The sequence below is a fragment of the Haliotis rufescens genome, unplaced genomic scaffold (assembly GCF_023055435.1).
Source record: "Haliotis rufescens isolate VD_foot unplaced genomic scaffold, xgHalRufe1.0.p SCAF_2, whole genome shotgun sequence".
NCBI classification, from domain to species: Eukaryota; Metazoa; Mollusca; class Gastropoda; order Lepetellida; family Haliotidae; genus Haliotis; species Haliotis rufescens.
This window is the reverse complement of record NW_025963890.1, coordinates 21,341,550-21,362,146: the sequence shown is the minus strand read 5'-3', so window position 1 is coordinate 21,362,146 and position 20,597 is coordinate 21,341,550. Positions and strand designations below refer to the sequence as shown.

The 20,597-nt window shown below is 37.5% G+C and overlaps 1 protein-coding gene across 3 annotated transcripts in view; it reads left to right on the top strand.

Annotated features, from left to right (window-relative positions):
* Window positions 1–20,597, top strand: part of LOC124114200 (ADP-ribosylation factor GTPase-activating protein 1-like) — a 114,460-nt gene that overhangs the window by 59,536 nt on the left and 34,327 nt on the right. For all 3 annotated transcript variants that reach the window (XM_046474797.2, XM_046474796.2, XM_046474795.2), the window contains exon 8: window positions 18,977–19,066. In XM_046474797.2, the coding sequence (XP_046330753.1) occupies window positions 18,977–19,066 (90 nt within the window). The remainder of the gene's footprint in view (window positions 1–18,976; window positions 19,067–20,597) is intronic.

The window sequence follows — 20,597 nt, the reverse complement described above, 5'->3', positions numbered from 1 at the left end:
TTTTTTTAAATGGATAAATGTGACAAGTGACAAGTATTTCAGAATTTCCATTTTTTGTCTGAGAGCAGAAAAGCTGTCAAGCAGGGTGTATTTCACTGATAATGGCCCTGCTGGCAATGCCCGAGAACAGAGGCTATTTGAAATATTTATACAAGGATTAAACAGATCTTGCATGTTTATACATGGTGAAATAAACGTGAACATTTTAATTGCACATCAAAATATGAGACTGTGTGAGTATTGAATACATAGATGTTATGTATTTATACATTGATAACTAAGAACTCAGTCATATACAAGCTTATATATGGAATCTTTTTTTATCAAATGTTCTCCAGTTTTATGATAATTATAAGATTTGCTTATGAAACAGCTGTGTTACTTTTTCATTTAAACATATCTTAAATTCATAAACTATGATTCATGGTACCGAGTACTGTTATCAGCAATGATGCCAGAGCTGGGCAGATAAAGGAAATTATTTGTGAAGAGCTTATCTTGAACATTTGTCACATAAAACCTTATCACTTTTAGAATATATGTCAACAGTTAGGTGAGAATTGTTGAAAATAAACTTTTTATGGTCATTGTGTTGGTGTCAAAATTGCTCTCCATAGCAAGTGGCCCCTCAGCTGTCTGGATTTGCATTGTGATGGTTGGTGGAGATTGTGCGAATATTCAATAAAATGTGTCTGTGGAAGTGGCAATGAAACAGCCGATTGTGGCCAATGTTTAAGCAAGGGATTTCAGAAAGTACATGTGGCCCTACTAAAGAGCCCTTGTTTATTCTGGGACAGAATTGGGCATAAACTCGCAGCCACAATGATGAGCTATCTCACACAATAAGGTGGTGCAACTCCCACCATGTTTACACTTTCATCCCTCTCTGGGACAGTCATGTGCAGCAAGACGAACAAGCAGGGCCAGGCAGGTGGTGTGTGCTCTCACCAGCTCGAGACATTTTTGTGTATTGAAAAGTCATGTCCTTCCTGATAGCCTTAGCAAACGAAGCTTTGGACCCGACTTTTATAGTGGAAAAGGGTGCTCTTTGTAATTGGAGATCGGTCCAAGCTTGGTCTCCCTCCGTTACCATTAATTGGAACACTCACAGTTTGGCCAACCGACAGTTCCGGCTTGATTCCTCTTGTGGAATCTAAATTTAGTTTGAGATAGTACAAGGAGACTTTAATATCGCCATGGCCAGAGAGGCAAGTTAGTTTGCCAATCCAGCCCCTGCACTGATTTGGCCTGCCTCAGTTCTGATAAAAGCATCATTACTGATGCTGATGCCTTTGTGTTCAGCAGAAGGGCTGACAAGCACATAACACCAGTTGGTGGTGAGCTTGAGGGAGGATTACAGGTAGGCTTGCATGGTGTTTACATGGTATCGGGAGAGGTCTTCAGCATATTAGCTGTGATCTTGTTTGGGTTTGTGTTGGGACTCCTGCTGGGGCAGGCTGTATTGATCTTGTCATGTTGTTATATTGAAGGAGTGTTTGGTAGGGATTCTTGAAATTTTGTATTTTTCTTACACCGTTTCTCGATGTCATTGCAGCTCTTAAGGAAACAAACCTCGATTTTTCTTCTTCCGTTTAAATGTACAAGGTTGTATTGAGCATTATTATTGCAAACATTGGGTATTTTACATTATTGACTGATCTTGTGAAGGTTTATTTAAAGTGTTATAGGATGTTTATGGTGTTTTGAAAAATATCAGGCAATATTTTTCAGATTGAAAGTTTTCTCTGCTTCATACCAAAGCTTTATTTTGTGATCCAATTTTTAAGTTTCATGTGTTGATATTTGGTATGCTTTTAAAGGTATGATTTCATGTATGCATTGTATTCAACAAATTTTCAAGACAATTGTTTACATGAACTGTCGATAGTTGCATGTGATTTACTTGAAGCATGAAGGTTTGGTAGGACTACATAAAAATTGATGTCTGAAAGCAATATGAGAAATAGTAAATGTCATTAACTGACTGTGTTTCAGTGGAGGGTTAACCTTGCTTAGGCCCCCATAGGAATACCAGATTTGAATATTTCCCCAGTAACCTATGCTTGTAATACACAGGGACTAAACAAATCATGTGGTAAGACGATGTGTCTTTGCTGGTATTGCATCATTGTATCCCTACAGTATTGGATGCTGCTTATAATATCAACAACTGGTTTGTCTGGCCCAGACAGAATAGCAAGAATATTGCTGAGTGCAGTGTTAAACAACAAACAGACAAATAACATGCTATAAATGAAATACTATTCTTTAAGATTGTTGAATGTTAGCCTAGTGGTTAAAATGTTCACATGAAGGAAAACATGTTCAAAGCCAATTCTTGATGCCCAGTGCCATAATGTGTTGAAATACTGCATAAATGACAAGACACTATAAACCCAATTCTTGGTTCCCAATGCTGTTATGTGCTGAAAGACATATGAGAATAAAACGCTTCTCACTCACTGTCATTCTTGGCCATCACAGACCTGAGTATGGTTACATCTGACTGTCCACATCAGTGAAGTCTGTTCAGTCATCAACAGTCTGCTCTGCTTGCAATACCCCAGTCCTCACCAGACAGCTCTGGCCACCTTGATAAACACCCAGATTGATAAATGTAGTGTGAACGTCACACTGCCAAAACATAGACCCATAATTGATCTAAGTTTGCCTCCCTTTTGCAAGACAGAATCCAATATGAGATTGGAATTAAGCTTCATCTTGCATGTGTGGAGGCCTGAAGTGAGGCCCAAAGACTTTGTATGACCCCAGAAAGATTGTGTATTGGTTTGTCTTCATGATAGTCTGCACAAATCAGTCTTGATCTGTACCACTACCAAATGGATTAATGACTGCGCTGGTGCAGAAAAGGAGATTGGGAAATTAGGCGGAGTCTTCTTGCAACTTTATTTCAACAGTTCTATCAGGCCTTTTCAATCCACTGTCGTTAGGTTTTGTCAGAACTGCTCCCAATTCAGTTTTATAAGTCAATAATTGGATGGGGTAATTGGATGAGAAATGATGATCTTGAATTGAGTTTGTTTTTTTAACATTTGGAATGTTTCGTTGTTAGGAGCAAGACACACATTCTTTGATGTGTTATCAGGAATCAAAAGAATTTATTTGAATTGGACAGTTTGACATGGTGTGAGTATCATTTTATCATTAGATGCGAGAGTTAATCAAAGGCCATTAGAGGAATAACTTGCTTTTGTTCTTAAATGGTTCCTTTTAGGACAGTAATTGTTTTGACAGTCTAACTGGATCATCCTTCTTTAGAATAACTATGGCACATAAATTCGATTTTTCTGTTGGCTAGGTTTTCTTGAAGATGCCAAATTACATTTATTAATCAATATGCCTGTTCATAGCTTAAGTTTGGAAAAGAATCAATAAAGTACATTGAAAGATTAATTGCCAGTTGAAAATATTCCGACTTTCCACGTTCATCATGTCAAAACTATAAATCATTATTTCTCACACAGCATGAAATAAATATTTAATTAATGACTAGTGAATGTCACTTCAAATAATGACATCAAATTACATAGAATACAAAACACACCATAACATTAGAAAACATCAATTTTTCATGCAAATCATGTAAACACTACCTGTTTTATATAACCAGCTGTGTCACACAAAAAATACAACACCAGTACAGGAAATGAGTAATTTCAATCCAGGTCCACAATATTTCGTGGCACAAAGAGGATAGCCAATATCAAGTGACGAAGGAGACAGTTCTGGGATCAGATCCTTCTTTTGGACTTATTTCATTTGGAAGCACCAATATTCTCCTGATTAACACAAGGCTCGCCTCAACACAGTCTGATCTCAAGGAAGAGGCTTTGAGACTCACTTGTCAGCTGTTATTGCCTAGTCTTGCACAGCTGTCACCTCAAAGTCAGATATATGCTTCTTGGATTACAAAGAAAGCTTGCCTTTCTGGTCCAGCATAGTTTGAATGTGTGCTTAATGTTCAGCTCATTGTGTTATGGATCATGCAATTGCTAACTTCCGATTCAATGATTTTTCATTGGTCTGAAACTGTGCCAATTTATTTTGGGGTTATGGATATGTTTACATTGTTAAATATCATATTTGTAGTTGGTGGGGTAGCCTGTTGGTTTGATATTTAGCTTGCGATACTTAAGACTCAGGTTCAATTTCTCATGTAGTTACAATGTTTAATGTACTCCATCAAAAGTGTAGGCAATGTATGTGCCATTGTGTATCTACCATTCAATAACACATGGGGTTGGGTGAGTGAGTGAGTTGGGTTTATTGCCTCTTTGAACAGTTTGTTAGTTATATCATACTATGCCAGCTTGGTAGACCGCTTCCGTGGTCTGGTGGTAGAGTGTCCGCCCAGAGAGAGGAAGGTCTGGTTTTGAGTCCCCGGCCACGTCATACCAAAAGACGTTAAAAGATGGTACTTGTTGTTACCCTGTCTGGCGCTCGGCATTAAGGGGCTAGAACAAGGATGCATGCAGGTCGCTATGTAAGTGCAATAAACTTGGACACAACGTTAAACCCCATTTCACCTCACCTATGCCAGCTTGGGTGGATAGCTGAAGTGATGCATCTCTTAGATGTTTAGCACTTTGTTGAAAACTAAGAACTGAACATCTTATTTTCTCTCTTGTTAGTAGCCAATTGTGAAAAGAACTGGAGTGTGTGCCATAGTTTGAAATATTTGAAAATGTTTTTATTTAGATTTGAAGCCTGGAAATCTTGTTGATGTTTCAATGAGTATAAATACTGTTCTTGAAAAAGTAACATGTCACAAGTTTGAAAAATGTGGCATTTGGCATGATGACACTACATCAAGTAATGGATTATTATTAATCAGATGAACTTTGATTAATAGGATTTTACACGTCTACTTTTTCATGTACAATTTTCATTTTCTGCTAATCTGATTCAGTTGTCATGGAAGTTTCTGATGTCATCCATTATCATTGATTATGTCATGACGTCATGAGCTGAAAGAGAGTTATATGTACAGACAAATTTTGTATGCACAGAAAGAGACTACAACAGAAAATTATGTATCACTTTTTGTATTTACATTTTTTTCTTCTACTTAAGCATTTCTTTGCTTTGGAACTTACTCAAGTTGAGAATACGTAACTGAGATATAACTGTCAGGGATCATTGAAGGTCTGGACAATGAAGGGCCTTAGAAATAGCCATTAGCCCACTGTCAGAGTAACACTAAGACAATTTACCAAAATATTAGGCCATTTGAGGAAATCATTGGCCGTTATGATAAAACAGAACTCTTATCTTGAAATACTGTCTACTTAAGTGCTCGTGTAGGAGCACGTTTCAGAAAGAATATCAAACTCAGCCTGTCTCTCATAATTCCTTCACAAATTGATCATGGTCCATCATAGAATAATACTTAACAGGTACTCTCTGTGTTAACTTGAATTTAACTCTAATAATAAATATGAAGTCTACAGTTAAAAAGATTTGACATTCAGTACCTTATTACTCAGCTGATATTGCCTATGGTCTGAGTGTTTCTTTATTATACCATAATACAAAGTGTGCAAGTGACTCATTCGTTTCTAGATTGTGCACATTTGGTTTATAGTCATGTTTAAGTATCTCCCTAATGTTTCAATGCCATCCTTGTTCGTCCACTTATTATCAATAATTCTTTCTTCATTTGGATTGACAAACTTTGCACAATAAAGAAGGCCCAATGTTTGTTTGTTTTTATGAGAAATGAAAAAGAATAGATGTAAATTCGACATAATTTAGAACAGGTCATTTATCGTCATGAAGATAACCATGACTGAGTCAATGTGCTATAGGAGCCCTGAAATCTCCTAGGATCAGAACTGCATTCATTATTATTGCAGCAGATATCTCTGTTTATGTAGCAACACACATCCAAGTAGAGAATTGTCAATATCATATCTCTTCCATGTGAAAAGCTCTTCCGATCATCGCCACTTTGTGATTGCTTCGACATTGTGTGTATAGTTTTATGTTAATCCAGTCTCAAATGACTTTACTTGACCCAGGTTGTGCAGTTTGCATACATTAATGAAGATTAGACATTATTCCACAATGTCTCTGAGAACATAGGGACTATAAACCCTGTGTTGATAACCATCGTCATCTATCAGGGAAATGAGACAAGGGAATTACTGCTATCATTGGCAATTAGTTGCATGAACAGCATCAAGTATTGTCCTTCTGTGGATGTCAGAAATTGGGATGCATGTATTCATAGTATCATGGTCGAGGTACTAGTTACTTTGTGGGTATGTCACTTAGTCATTTGTATATAACTGCGATAATGCATGTGCATGTTCAGTGATGGTTAATAATCAATGGTCACCAGATACCATGTCCAGAAAATATAACAGGCAATTATTGGTAGGATCAACAGAAAGATATGTTTTGAATATTAATACGATATGTTATTTATTTGATGATAGTGGGCTTCTTGGCCAATCAGGATCACAAGGAGTTACATGTGAAAAAAGCATTGACACTGTGTGAGGTTCATCCAAAATAATGACATATATGTATATGTTATGATTAATACACAGAGCCTCAGTTTTGATTGAAAATGTAAAACCTCGAGTGAGAGAAAAGCATTTACACGCTTCATGAGTTTCTTAGAACACTCCTCCTCAGGTTTGGTTGAAAATGTAAAACCTTGAGTGAGAGAAAAGCCCAAGAACCGACGGGAAAAGACCTCAAAATAGGTCTTACAATTAAAATGTGAAACCACTTGCAGGTCTCACTTGAAAGTAGTACCTCTCACAAGGTTACGATGAGATAGCAACAACCTACAATACTTTAGGCAAGAGTGGGAGTATGTTAATGTGGGTGAGGTGATGGGTGTCTGATGTTTTGGTTCATCTATGATCTCATTTACAAAGAATATGGTTGTTTGACTGCCTTGAAAGTTTGCCTTGAGGGCAACATATACCTTATCCAATACAATTTCCTTGTTCTTTCCTTGATATACACAATTTCCTTCACAGTATTATCGATTACCTTCCTTATGATAATTCATGCAATAATAACAACCTTGTATTGCATGAAAGGTAAATCATACACTGTTTTATACACATTTTTCTTTGCAAAAGAATTTTAATAAATCTTTTATATTGATGTCATATTGTTGTATTTCTGAACAGGTTTGCCCCTTTGGGGATTTCGGTTAGTTAGGTCCACAGCTTCTTACGCTTGTTGTATGAGGTAACTGAAATGGATTGGTGGTCATTCTCAGTGACTTGGTTGATTGTGCTTCATTGTACTCCAAGTGTGTTGGATATTGCTCATACTATTGGCTGGTCCAGTGGGATAGTATTTACAGTCTGATATGGATCATTGCTGTGAGGCAATAAACAATAAACAAATGAACAAACACCATAGTTATTGACCTTTTAGAGCCCATCTATAGCGAAATTGCAAACTCTCTGACCAGAACAGATTACCTTTTTCTTCACTTATTTTTCTCTCTCAACATTTTGGCCAGACAGACTGAGACTGTTCACCTGGAAAATGTCATGAGAATAATCTCTCTTCAAAAGTTCTGTGATTATTCCACCTGAAGTACAGCAAAGTCAACAGAAGCTTTATTGTCAGTTAAATGCTAGTTTGTGCCAGTAATTCTCATCGCTTGGATGGTGATTGGTAATGCCTCATGTACCTACATCTGAAGACCTGTGTTGTGATGCGCTCGAAGTCTTGCTTCATCTTTAATATCCAAATGGAGATACTAGGTTGCCTTTAAGTCATGGCCAGATTCATCTTCAACCAGCACTTCTGCCCTTTTCATTAGGACAGTGTGTTCTGTGGCCTTTTCATTTTCTTCCCAATCCTATCAATAAGCTTCATCCATTCGTCTTGGCTGGAGTTTCACTATTAATGCACTGCTTGGAAGGAGCACAAACAGGATCATTATGTTATGTCATGTAGACTGGAGTAAGTATATGCAAATTGTGGGAGTGATAGGTGCTTAGCAATGGAGCAGGATACGCTTACCAATAGCAAACACAAGGGTCATCAGTTATTTTAGTGATCCATTCATAAGATGATTTGCGTCACTGTTTTGCCTTTTACGCCAAATGGAATCCCTCAGCAAATATCCTTGACTGATTATTTTCTGGCATTGATGTTTTGAGTCCATACGCCCCACATCAAAGAGAGACTGTTATTTTCAGTGCTCGAAAGATGACTAAATGAAGGTATTGATGAAAGAAAGTTTTTTTCTGTTATCGGGTTTGGTGTCCAAGTTATTCCCTATTTACACATTGAACCTGAAGAAAATAAGTAAACAAAGACACTTTGGAAGGAAATCGCATGGACAAGTTCATTGGCGACATTGAGTCTGCTGTTTGTTGCATGATCTTAACATGTAGACAACAGTACACATACATATACCTGTCTCGCTTAGGCCAAGCTTCAATCTTTGTCTCACAGATAAATCTCAGCCTTGATACATAAGGGCTGGTTTGTTTCAAATGTCAGTGCTTCCTGACCTGGCGAAAAACACTTTGTTTCCCTGGTAACCAATTAAAGTGCAGCAACAGGTGAGGAATCAAAGGACAGTGTGTATTTCCATGCTTTAGGGAGACACATCTGACAAATTGGACAGCTCATTAAAAACGGTGGTCTGGAAATAGAAGTTGGTGATACAAGTTGGCCATCAAGGGATTCTTTTCCAAGCTCTGGCCTTTTGAAGAAAGATAAAATCAATTTTCTATGTTTATTTTACTTTTGAGCAATTTACTTGAGGGCTAGGCTTGCCAGAACTGTCAAGAAGAGTTACAATAAACTTTCAAATAACTATGACTCAAATTATTTTTGTGATGGTGTTCATGAAGATTGTTTCTCTTCAAATTTTCATGGCTCCTAAAACTTTGTTCCTTCAACTCAGATATTCATAAGTTTGAGGTAATTTATTAACCTGAGTGTTGTGCGTTCACTTGCAAGTTTTCGACTGCTTGATAAATCTTCTTTAAATCAAACCGTGTTAACAAGGAAAGGAATGAAATTGTAAAACATTAATAGATTCTTTTACAAGAGTACATCAATGACCCAGTGTCATGTTTATTTTCATTGACAAATGAAACTTACTGCTAAGAAGTCTGAGATTTCATATTAGCAATAAAAGCAATAGTGTTTGTTCCACTTACAAGTCCCTTGTGTAAATGCAAGTAGATGAACCAGTTATTGAAATAAACTGATGCTGTAATTACTGGACACAATAACAGATGCCTAAACATGTTTCTTTTTTTATAAGTTTTGGATCCAAACCAAGAGAAATACTTTGGTAGAACTTTGTTTCCATCTTTGTTCCAAACAAGAATGGTTCCATAATTGTGACCCACCAGGAGAAAAGGGACCTCATGGGTGCAAGGATACAATTGTGCTGTGACTGCATAAAGAAAGGCGTTTGATGCTGTCTTCCTTCCTTGGAAATTGCCATGTGTGCAGAATGTACAAAAATATCCTACTTTTTCTCTCATTTGTTTGCAAGGTAATAAAAACATTTCCAAACAGCATATCTAAAAGGTGCAACCATTACATAAAAGTTATAAGTCTGAAATTTTTACTTTGCAAAAAAGGAGTCCACATGATCCATTCATCTCTAAAATAAATATGAATTGAAGCTGATTCATTGTATTTTTGTTGTCCTAAAATACTTTAGTTTTAAAATAAAATAAGAAGTCAGTGTGATTTTTCACCTTTGGTCCCCTATGTCATGGTTGGTCACAATTGATGGCCCAGTTGTCTAAGGTGCCACATATTGTGGGTTTAAATCCCAGGTTTTCTGTTACGTTTTTAGGTTTCTCGGCACTATTCCAGTGCTGGTCAGTTTCTCCAAAGTGGTATACAGCTAAGACCTGCTTCACTTCAAGCTTTCCTTCCAAATCAAGCGAGGGGGAACGGGTGGCCCAGTCGTCTAAGGCGCCGCGATTCACTGTGCAGAGTTGCATCCCTTAGACACGCCTAGAAACCTATCATTGTGGGTTCGAACCTTTGCCCCAATTATGTTTCTAGGTTTATCATACCCATGCTCGTGGGTTTCACCAAAGTGGTAAATGTCTAAGACCTGCATCACTTCAGGCTTTTCTCCCACATTAAGCTGACATGCCATAATATATCTGGAATACTGTTAAAAGCGGCGTTAAACCCGACTCACTCACTCACTCCACATCAAGCTGACATGGTGTGATATAACTAAAATATGGTTCAGAGTGGTGTTAAGGCAAACTCACTCACGCACTCTTTGATGACGTTTGTATATAATCTGTTTTGGGTTCAGCCTTATCCTCTCAGCTGATGATATTGTGTTTAATGGGCCCCGTGGTAATAGTGAAGCAAGATTGGTGATGCTACTCTTGGGAATCTAATGATGATGAAGCCATCGGCGCTGTAGTAATGGAGCAGGTCATTAGCATAGAAAAGGCTTGGTGTCCAAACTGTCTTAAATGGCAATCTCCATTGGTTCTCACTTACAAATTGGTAGAGGTGTTTATGTGGTGATCATTTGGGGAGATGAGTTGATATACTGTCAAGTCTACAGAGATACACAGTTTATTTGATATAGATTGGAGATAGTCTAGCAAAACCAAATACATGCATCATATGCTTAGAGATACAAAAAATCCATGGGATTGTATAAAGTTTGTTTTATAAGGAATGTTTTTACAGCCTGTTCTTTGAGTATTGAGTTGATAAATGGACAAAAGGTATGGTTTGTTTTCATTCTTTATGTTGTTTTTGCTCATAATTTCAAAGAGTCAATAGCAGCCCAGTGGTCGAAGGTGCAGAATTCACTATGCAGAATTGCATCCCTTAACCATTCCAGGATCTGCTGATTGTTGGTTTGAATCCCAGATTGAACCATTACAATTCTTGGTCTGTCAGCACCATATCTCAAAATATGTACACCTGCAAACACATCACTTCTGGATTTCTTCCCCCTGTGATTCAACAGAGATACTGTTTGAAGCAGCATTTATCACAGCTCACTCTATGAAGCGTACATAAGAGTCATAATTCTAGTAGGGAATCTACTGTCAAGGGTAAGCATACACAGGCAGCACCCACCACTCAGACAATATGATATACACTACTGACATCTACCCCATGTAAAGGACATGTCCATAAGGCTAGGAGGTTTTTTTCTAACGTTTTCAAAATTTTGTGAATTCCTGAGAAATTTGTTTTCTTAAATTCTGTAATCAAATGTGTTCCTATTAATTGTTGATCTTCTAAATTTTCTAGCTAAACAAGAAGGTGTTCAGTCTTACATCATTTATTATTAAAGTCTTGACAGCACTTTGCAAGTCTTGATACACATGTTTATTGTTGTACGGCTACGTGATGAATTGTTCCCAGTTCCAGCTCAGTAATCTATTTGTATGACAGTTTCTATGCAGCTCGGAATGGTCAGTCCAACTCCCGAAGGATGTATTTGTCACAAATTACCACCACTAGTAATTTGGTATGGTATTTCCATCCATGCTTGTCTCACTTCTATTTGAGATAGTGAAGGTGCTAAGTGTACAATTCCCAGTGTATAATGAAGCAGAAAGATACATCACCTAGAATGGGCACTGCTCAAAGGAAGTCCTGAATCTTGCTTTCATTGAGATGCCCAGTAAAACAACAGATGGGAGTGAGGCCGTGTGACATCTTGCTGGGTTTATCAAGAATTGGCTCCATGCATTGTAGCCATATGGGTAATAGAACAGTGTATAAAATTCCCCAAAATTTCAGTCAGACAACCGGACTGGCAACTTTGCAAAGTTAGCAGACCAGACAGAATGTTGCCAGTCCAGAATGCTACAGACTAACAAACAACAGTATAACAAAAAGGTAAACAAGAATTGTACTGTTTAAGGTTAGTTTTCAGATAATAACAGTTAACTGATGGATTATCAACTGAGTAACTTTTAACTCATTGCAATATTTTATTCATCAATAATGTGTTACAGTTAATTTACCTGTTACATTGAATTTAAAAACTAGAATACTTAGGTAATTTACGGAATACAAATATACCCTGACCAGGAGTGGAGACTTTGACTACTAAGCTACCCCCTCCCCTAGCATTGCATCCTTATGTACAACAGTCAAAATGAATTGCATCTTCATTGGCAACTTTTCATGCTGCTGAGTGCATGTATTGCTTGGGTTTACTTAATAAGTACACATGCATAATAACGGACCCTGTCGTAAGAGTCGACTAACGGGATCGGGTGGTCAGGCTCGCTGACTTGGTTGTTGCATGTCATCGATCCCAATTGCGTGGATTCACGCCCTGTTATTTTAGCAAGTCAACAAGAAATGCCATCTGAAAAACTTAGAAACCGTTACTTAGGAATGTGCTTTTGCACATCCTTTACCAAAATGTCAGAAGGTGTCCAGTATACTGCATTCTTGCCCGATATTGTTTGGGAGCAAACTAAGCCTCTAGTGCTACATGATGGTCATAGGAACCGGCCACATCTGTGGTGAAGTGGATAGTGCATCTGCCCAGAGAGCGGATAGTCGGTGGTTTCATTTCCTGGCCTCATCTAACCAAAAGACTTTAAAAATGGTATTTGTTGTTACCCTGCCTGGTGCTTGTCATTAAGTGGATAAAGCAAGGACTGTCCGGCACGCAGTCAGTATTTATGTGTCGAAAATTTGATATCCATTATAAAACTGGTAAATAGCCCTCACTGTTACAAGCAGCCACACACACACATGCATGCATCTTGCTATATAAGTGCAATAATATTAAACACAATGTTAAACCCCATTTTGCTGTACTTCACAAGTTACCAGGGTAAGAGCCCCGTGGGGATTCCAGGTTAGAACAGGTCCCAAGCAAACTATACTTGTCATAAGAGGCAACAAAATGGATTGAGTGGTCAGGCTTAATGACTTGGCCTATCGCATGTCATCGTACCCTGCCAGCATGAAATGTTACAACATCAATCACTGACCTGTTTGGTTGAGATTTGGTTATTTCCAGGATATCATCATATTGGTGATGTGAAAGAAGAAGCAAAACATGAAATATGTCTCCAATAGCCACATTGCCCTTTTTGTGCTTTGTGCTGATACAAGAAAAATCTGATGATATGAGCAGCTTGGCCAATCAACAAGACACAATAGACATAGTGATATGTTATTCTGTGTAAGAATTACCTTATATAACCGCCTAGTTTTGTGTCGTCCTTTAGCTTATTGTTCATCTTTATTCATGCTTGTCAGTGCTTGCTGGTAAAGTGACCATAACTTGATAATAATCAGTTATTAATATGTTATTCTGATGTACATGGGATCTGGTAACGTCTCATAATTAACCGTGTCCAGCTCAGGATTATTGAATCCTGTTGCTATTAGTGTCTCAGTAACACGATAAGAATGTAACCAAGAAAATAGTTCCGTATTAAATTGTTACTTTCTGGTGTAATGGTTTCTTGTTCCTAAGGGATGTGACACGGCAGGCCATGGTGTCCATTACTTTACACTTCATTACGGGGAGTTGTTTCCCTTAGCACCTTGTACTTGCTGTAGTGTTTTGAAATGAGTTTGTTGCAACTTGTCAAATCTTGGAAATGATGAAATAAGCAGCCTTAACAACTGTGTGAGTTTGGACTTTCCTCACACAAGTTCTTATAAAAAGTTTTTAGAAACACAAGTCTTTTTCTCATTGTAATGATCCAAGGACATGACGAGTCCTGATATGAAGATATTAATTTTTACAGACATGTTTGCAAAAACAGCACTGTGGAGACAATCCCCTTTTTTCTGTTGCCTTTATGTTGTTTTATAAAACAGTTTCCAAAAAAATTTTAATGTGAAATTTGAGATAAAATATCAGTAGACATGATGATTCACCATTTCAACTGTATATCCAGTTCTGCTAGTAATTGCTTTATATGCAGTAATTAAGAATACTGTGTATATTTTCTCGTAATCTTAGCCAGAAAGTTATGTTTACATATACAGTCTCATTAATCCGACATTCATTAATCTGACAATCAGCTTTATCGGACACTAATGATGGGAACCGATTAAATCAGTGCTATTTAGACCCGTTAATCCGACAGTCTCGCACTCCGACTCCGACACAGCTAATTTGCAACGAATTACTGAAATCACTGATCAGTCTCGTTAATCCGACACAGTGATCACTTTGCCCGGGAGTACACATGCTATGCTTTTAAAAGTATTTTGAATAAGTCATACAGTCCGTAACAGTTGTTTTTAGAAGTTGCATGATTAGTAAACATATTCTGTTAACAATGTAACATAACAATATGAATATTTCATTTATATTTTTTTTATTACGTGTTTGTATAGTTATCTATCGTGTAGTTGTCCGATTTTCGATCACAAATGTTGATACTACTTAATTTCGTTTATCCGACATACTTGTTAATCCGACATAATCATATGCAACCAACAATGTCGGATTAATGGGACTTGACTGTAGTAGTATATTTATGTAACCATTCTCTGTCAACAAAAGTCAAGGCATCAAAATCGGTAATCTGACCCTGGTTGCTGTAAATTATAGTGAGTCACTTCACACTAATTTCACTGAAATTAATGTAAACAATATTGAATGAAATTTGAATAAATTTAATCAAATAGATGATAAACATAAGTCCATATATAAACTGAACACTTTTTATAACCAGCTAGTGTAATAACAGGATTAAATTGTGTAATTCAGTACAGATTTGTTGACATGGTATTTCTGGTGTTACGCACTGACACGGTATGATATGTCATAGTTGGATTATGTTGGTGAAAACACGTCAAAACTCATTACGGTGTGTTTTATGGTGAAAAAAACTTTGCACACTGTCCTCAAGAAAATATGGTATATGTTATGAATGTGACCTTTGATGTAATTCTGTTATTATTTTATTCATACATGAACGTCCACCAGAAACTGTCAAATAAGTGGTGACCAAAACACAAATTTCCTGTTGGCCAAAAGAAATTTTCCGGATCCCTTGTTCGGATATCCACAATGTACGGTTACTATTCTGTGAAACAATATGCAAGGATTTGATTGTTCGTAGTGAGATCTATGTGATTCCCATGGCTTACAGTTTATGTTGATAGATTCTGCCATGTGATAGTTGTATACATGTTTGTTTGACAGTAACTGAGTCTGGTATTCATGTGACTCATCGGGGTTGCTGGTGACTGCTACTATTGATTTCTCATTGTATAACTGCGCAGATATTACGGAAACCTTTCATTTAAAATGTTAAAGTGCCTCGAAGAAATCTGGAGGTATTTTTACTATGCAGCTACAGTCTATGCCAAAGAGTTTCGATTCTCGTAGCCCAAACAACGTTCCAATAAAATTTTCAGTAGATTTTAGTGTTATTATATCGACTATTATTAGCTGAGCTTGAATACACCAAACAGAATTTTACTGGCCTCTTGTTTCGGCGTAGTGGATAAAGTCGCAGTCTGTAGCTATACCATATATGATAATTCACACAGTGTTTCATATTTTGTGTGTGTGTGTGTGTGTGTGGGGGGGGTATTTTGCATGCTTCATAACAGGATGATGACTAGGGCTCAGACAATACACCAACTGTGCGATCTGATACACATCATGATAGCTTGCTAACAATCCGATATGTATCATGATACTTGCATGAGCTCTTATCTGTTGTCTCTCAAAGCCATTTTATTTCACAGACAGTATGGCCAAATACCTGGCACACTGATGATTTACAGTTGGCAGTGTCAAGTATGGCACAATGGATAAAAACAGTTACGTTTGCTCTTCTAAATAGTGTTTAGTGTAACAGTTATTAAAGCAAATGCTGAAGGTAAAAATCAATATATTTTACTTAGTGTGCAACTGTAATTGATGCTTGTATCAAGAAGTAAATAATGGCAACCCACCGATACATTGGTGTATCGCCCTGCCACTAATGGCGCCCGGGTTCTTATGGTGTGTGACCTGGCTGATTGTATGTGATCATGTCAATATGCATGGATTGTTGCTCATGCTGTCAAGCACTTGTACAGGCCACAGATGCAGCTGGAAAATTGTTGACTGTAAAACATGATGACACTGACCGAGAGGTGTCACTGGGCTCTTTGATGTATTTGCTACAATATTTAGATCTTGTGACACCTAGCTCATGACCCGTGACTTTCAGTCTTAATTGCTGTGAACCGTATTAAGTTATTGAACTCAAAAAGCCGCCTTCAGCTATATTGCATAATCTTCCCTTATTTTGTTGCTCAGTATATATACAAAATCCAACAACTACAGAAGAAAAGATTTATTAGAATCGTACATAGGGTCTATATCCCAGGGGAAACATTGGCAGAATTGTAAGGGCTACATCATGATAGAGCCAAGGCTAGCTGCTGTTGTAACTCTCGTCCTTTACCACAGATTTATCGTAACAGTAGTGCCAAGACCAGGACCCAAGGCTTCATGGTTAGCTTAGAATGCAACTGTCATGGAAACAGATGATGTACAGTTTCCTGCTGCGTAATACTTACAGTGTTGGATACCAAGGATGAGAGTCAGTGGGTCCTTGTAATAACACTCATAATTGAACATTAAAGAGTTAGGGAGTCCCTAGATTAAAATACTATGGTTGTAAGACTGAAAGAGCTCACCCTCATAAAGGGCAAATTTGGGTTTGAGCCAAATGGCAGGCCCAGAAAAGGTTATTCAAAGTCATTGCAAAGCAATTTGTCTGTAAACACAATATTTATGATGTATCATTCAAGCAGGCAATGGTTATCCTAATTACACCAAGATAATGTCTCAGTTTGAAAGAAGTCACTAATTACAAGGTCTAGACCACGACTGGAAATGGGCACCGGACTGTGGAGCCTATACTTGTTTATTTCTACTACTGATGTGAGAAGGTGTGACCAGCCAGGAACCTTGGCTGTGACAGACTGAGTTAAAGAATCCTGCTACCTCCTACAGCACCTGGATCAGTGATGGCTGTTTGGTCTGCTCAGAGCAGGTTGTCCTGATATATTGAGATGCGGCCGACTAACACATAAAACTCCTCCTGTTTACCAGTTCATTATTAGACTGATCTATAAACATCAGGTTGTCAGTGTAGCCATAATTCATCATCCTACATAAATATTGATGTATGTCTCAGTGTATAGTGAGTGGGTTGTATTCCATTAGGATCACTTTACTGATATGATGTTATTGTATTCTCTCAAAAGTAATTCTTGCTTTGATTCCAGTTAGTTCCTATTTTCTTACTACACTTCCAAATTTCACATTTCATAGATGCTTTAGTAAAGAAATGTGAAGAAATATTTGTCCAAGCATTATGAGGGGGATTTTTTTTAAAACACAAGAAAAAAAAAAATTCCTGCAATTTTTCATTGGTTACCATTTAATATTGATTTTAGAGAAATGACCATTTTTGTATCCTCCTTATTTGAGATTGCAAATTGTTTTCATGATTTAACTGAGTTAAGGTAGTATGTAGGTATATGGCCTACAACACTGTCCCAGTGGTGATGTCATCATACCCCAACAGGACCTGTGGAGATCCAGGTAGAGAATAGGGCTTCAGCAATCCATGCTTGTAGTAAGAGGCGACTAACGGGTTCGGTTGGTAAGGCTTGCTGACTTGGTTGATATATGTCACCATATCCCAATTGCATGGATCGATGCTCATGATGTCAATCACTAGACTGTCTGGTCCAGACTCGATTATTTACAGGCCACCGTCATATATCTGGAATATTGCTGTGTGCAGTGTTAAACAACAAACAAACAAACTAACTAACAAACATACCCCAACAGCTTTAGACATTGCTCATTCTTGTTTTCCCGGCCCAGATTCAGTTACTACAAATGTATTAGGGCTAGAATAGTGCTGACAACAACAGAAACAACAGACAAATGTGACATTAATAAGTTATCCCAAGAGACAATAACAAAGTGGCCCCAACTTAAATGGCCTTTACAAATTGATGCCTATTGAATTGTGGCCACTGTACGTTATCTGGAGCTTATGCAAACCACTACAGATGGCAAAAACATGGCTGGAAAGAAACCAGATTGTTACAATTTCCAAGTGTCTCAGTATTGTTTACGTCAACATGTCAAAAGGAGTTCTTTTGTGATGTCTTTGCATGTCACCATTATGGAGAGACATTATTAAGACTTGGGTGACATATGCTGGAGACTGGCCAAAATGTCAAGTTTGGTCAGTGCTGAGGTGTTTATCAATTAGTTGTGTGGGCAGCGCTGACCGCTTTGTGGCAGGTGCTTTTATTCAATAGTGAATATTCTTCATTCTCTGTAGGCATTACTGAAGTTATCTCTGATTACAATTATAAACAATCCAGTTTGTTTGTGTCAGATATCATCATATCTTTTATCATCTTCAACTTTATCATGAGCATGTGTGTATGAATCACTATCAAATAGCTATGACAACATGTGTTTGCGAAAATCACCCTCTGCTCCAAACATTTATCTTTCTTGTTTGAGAGTTAAAAAATGACTGTCTTAATACAGAGTAAAGAGGGTGTAAATTTAAGATTAAGTCTTGGAGTTAAGGCCATATTAAATTTTATAAATCCTATGTATTCCATGTAACGTTTGAGTAGAAAAGTATTTGGTTTTACTTTGAAGTTTTCACTGGTCTATAACAGTGACTATGGCAAACCCTGTATTGAAATAAGAAATGCAGGTGACCCAGTTGGCCATTAAATATGTTTAGAATGACTACCCGTGCTATAGAAAGAAAAAAGGACCTGACAAACGAGATGTTAGAAGAGAGAAATGAAAGCAATATGCCTGTAAATTTTTGAAAATTGATAACATTTGTCACACCAATGGGACCTTTCTTATATTTGTACATCTTACTTTCAGAAAAATTGAAAAAAGAGTTGATAAACACAATTACCTACAGACATAGACATGCATGACATGAGTTTTGTTTTCTTCCAGGCTGCCAAACTAGCAACGACAACTGCCAAGAAGACCAAGGAACTTGGCCAGAGTGTTAATGAATCTGTCATCAAACCCACCAAGGAAAAGGTAGTGCCTTCATTCTGGATCTAAACAGTCCAAAGTTCCATCTCCTCTGTCATCTCCTGTCTCTCTGTATTGCAGTATGCATGAAACTCTGGTGCTCAAAATCATTTGGTGATGAGGCTGTTGACTTTATGTTGAATTATATAGTAAGCACCACTTTCTAAATATTTCCATTTGTATTGAATTTTCTTTTAGATCTTTTCCTGTATTAACTCTCAGACAAGACACATACTCATTTTGACATACAGAAATTGAAGTCATTTATCATATGACATATTTGTGGTTTCAAGTTTGCAAATAAAGATGTCGTGGTGCTGAACTTTTTCAAGGTGTATGTACCAGCATTATATCTCATTGGAACACAATGTCTTATCATATAGAGTTAATACTAGCACTGTGGATACTTTGACAACTGAGCATTTTCTTTCAGGCTGTAGAGCAGTGCGAGTAGCTGATTATTGTCATCCATTCTTGTAGATAATGTGGTCATACATAAATTAGAATGTCTTCAAAATCTTTTGCAATGAATTGGTTGCCAGTTTGTCTAAAAAACATATCTTACTTCATGATTCAAAATATAATTCTCAATCTGTAATGTAACATAGTAATGGCAGGAAAGTGACTTGCTTTCTTTGTTTTAAGCATTGGAATTGACAGTAAGTTATGTACTGCAAAGAGATGACACATGGAGAATGATCTGTAATCATGTTGCAGCTCCTCAGGTTTCCATTCAGAACCTGTCATTGTGACAATGTAGAGCATGTTATACCTGATGTTGTCGTTTGATGTTGCATGGCTGTTGTGTGTAGAATGGCTGGACTGTTTGTAGTGGGCATGATAGAAACATACTCATCTGCTTTCCCATTGCACCAAATTCTTTTATGTTTTTTCCTGACTGTATGCTGCAATGATGCTATAGCTTGATGATAACCGACTAGCCAGGCAAGCAGAAAGAGATGTATTACTTACTGATTATGCCATTTATCAGCAAATTGACAGCTTAACACGCAAAAGGAATGTCTTGCCTTGCAAACATTTCATCTCAGATCTTACTTTTCAGGAGTTTCAAGATAATGATGTGAGAACCATGCCCATATGACATCAGAAATATGTTTACAGCAAACAGTGTCTGTTTGATGTTGGTTCTTCATTCCATATGGTACCTAGGTTCTGTGGCATGAGATATAAGCTAGCCCAGAGCAGCCCACCTCTTTGATGCCCTTGAAATGATGCGAGCAGAAAGGTATTGATTTTCTCCCCTTCAGGATGTAAGCGCTAGAGCAATGATAGATATAGGTCTCCATGGGGTTAGGGTGTCCGCCAAAAGATGATCAAGGGATATTTTGTGACAGACACTGTATGTTATCTTCCTAGCCCTTTTTGTCACTTGCTGGACTATTTCGGTACCAGCCAAGAAAGCAGCTGTCAAATCTGGGACTTTGGTAGTCATCCTTGCAAGAACTTTGCTTCAATGTTGCTGCTTGCCCGGGATTTCTATATATTACATTGCACCTAGTTGATGTTTCAGCTGTCA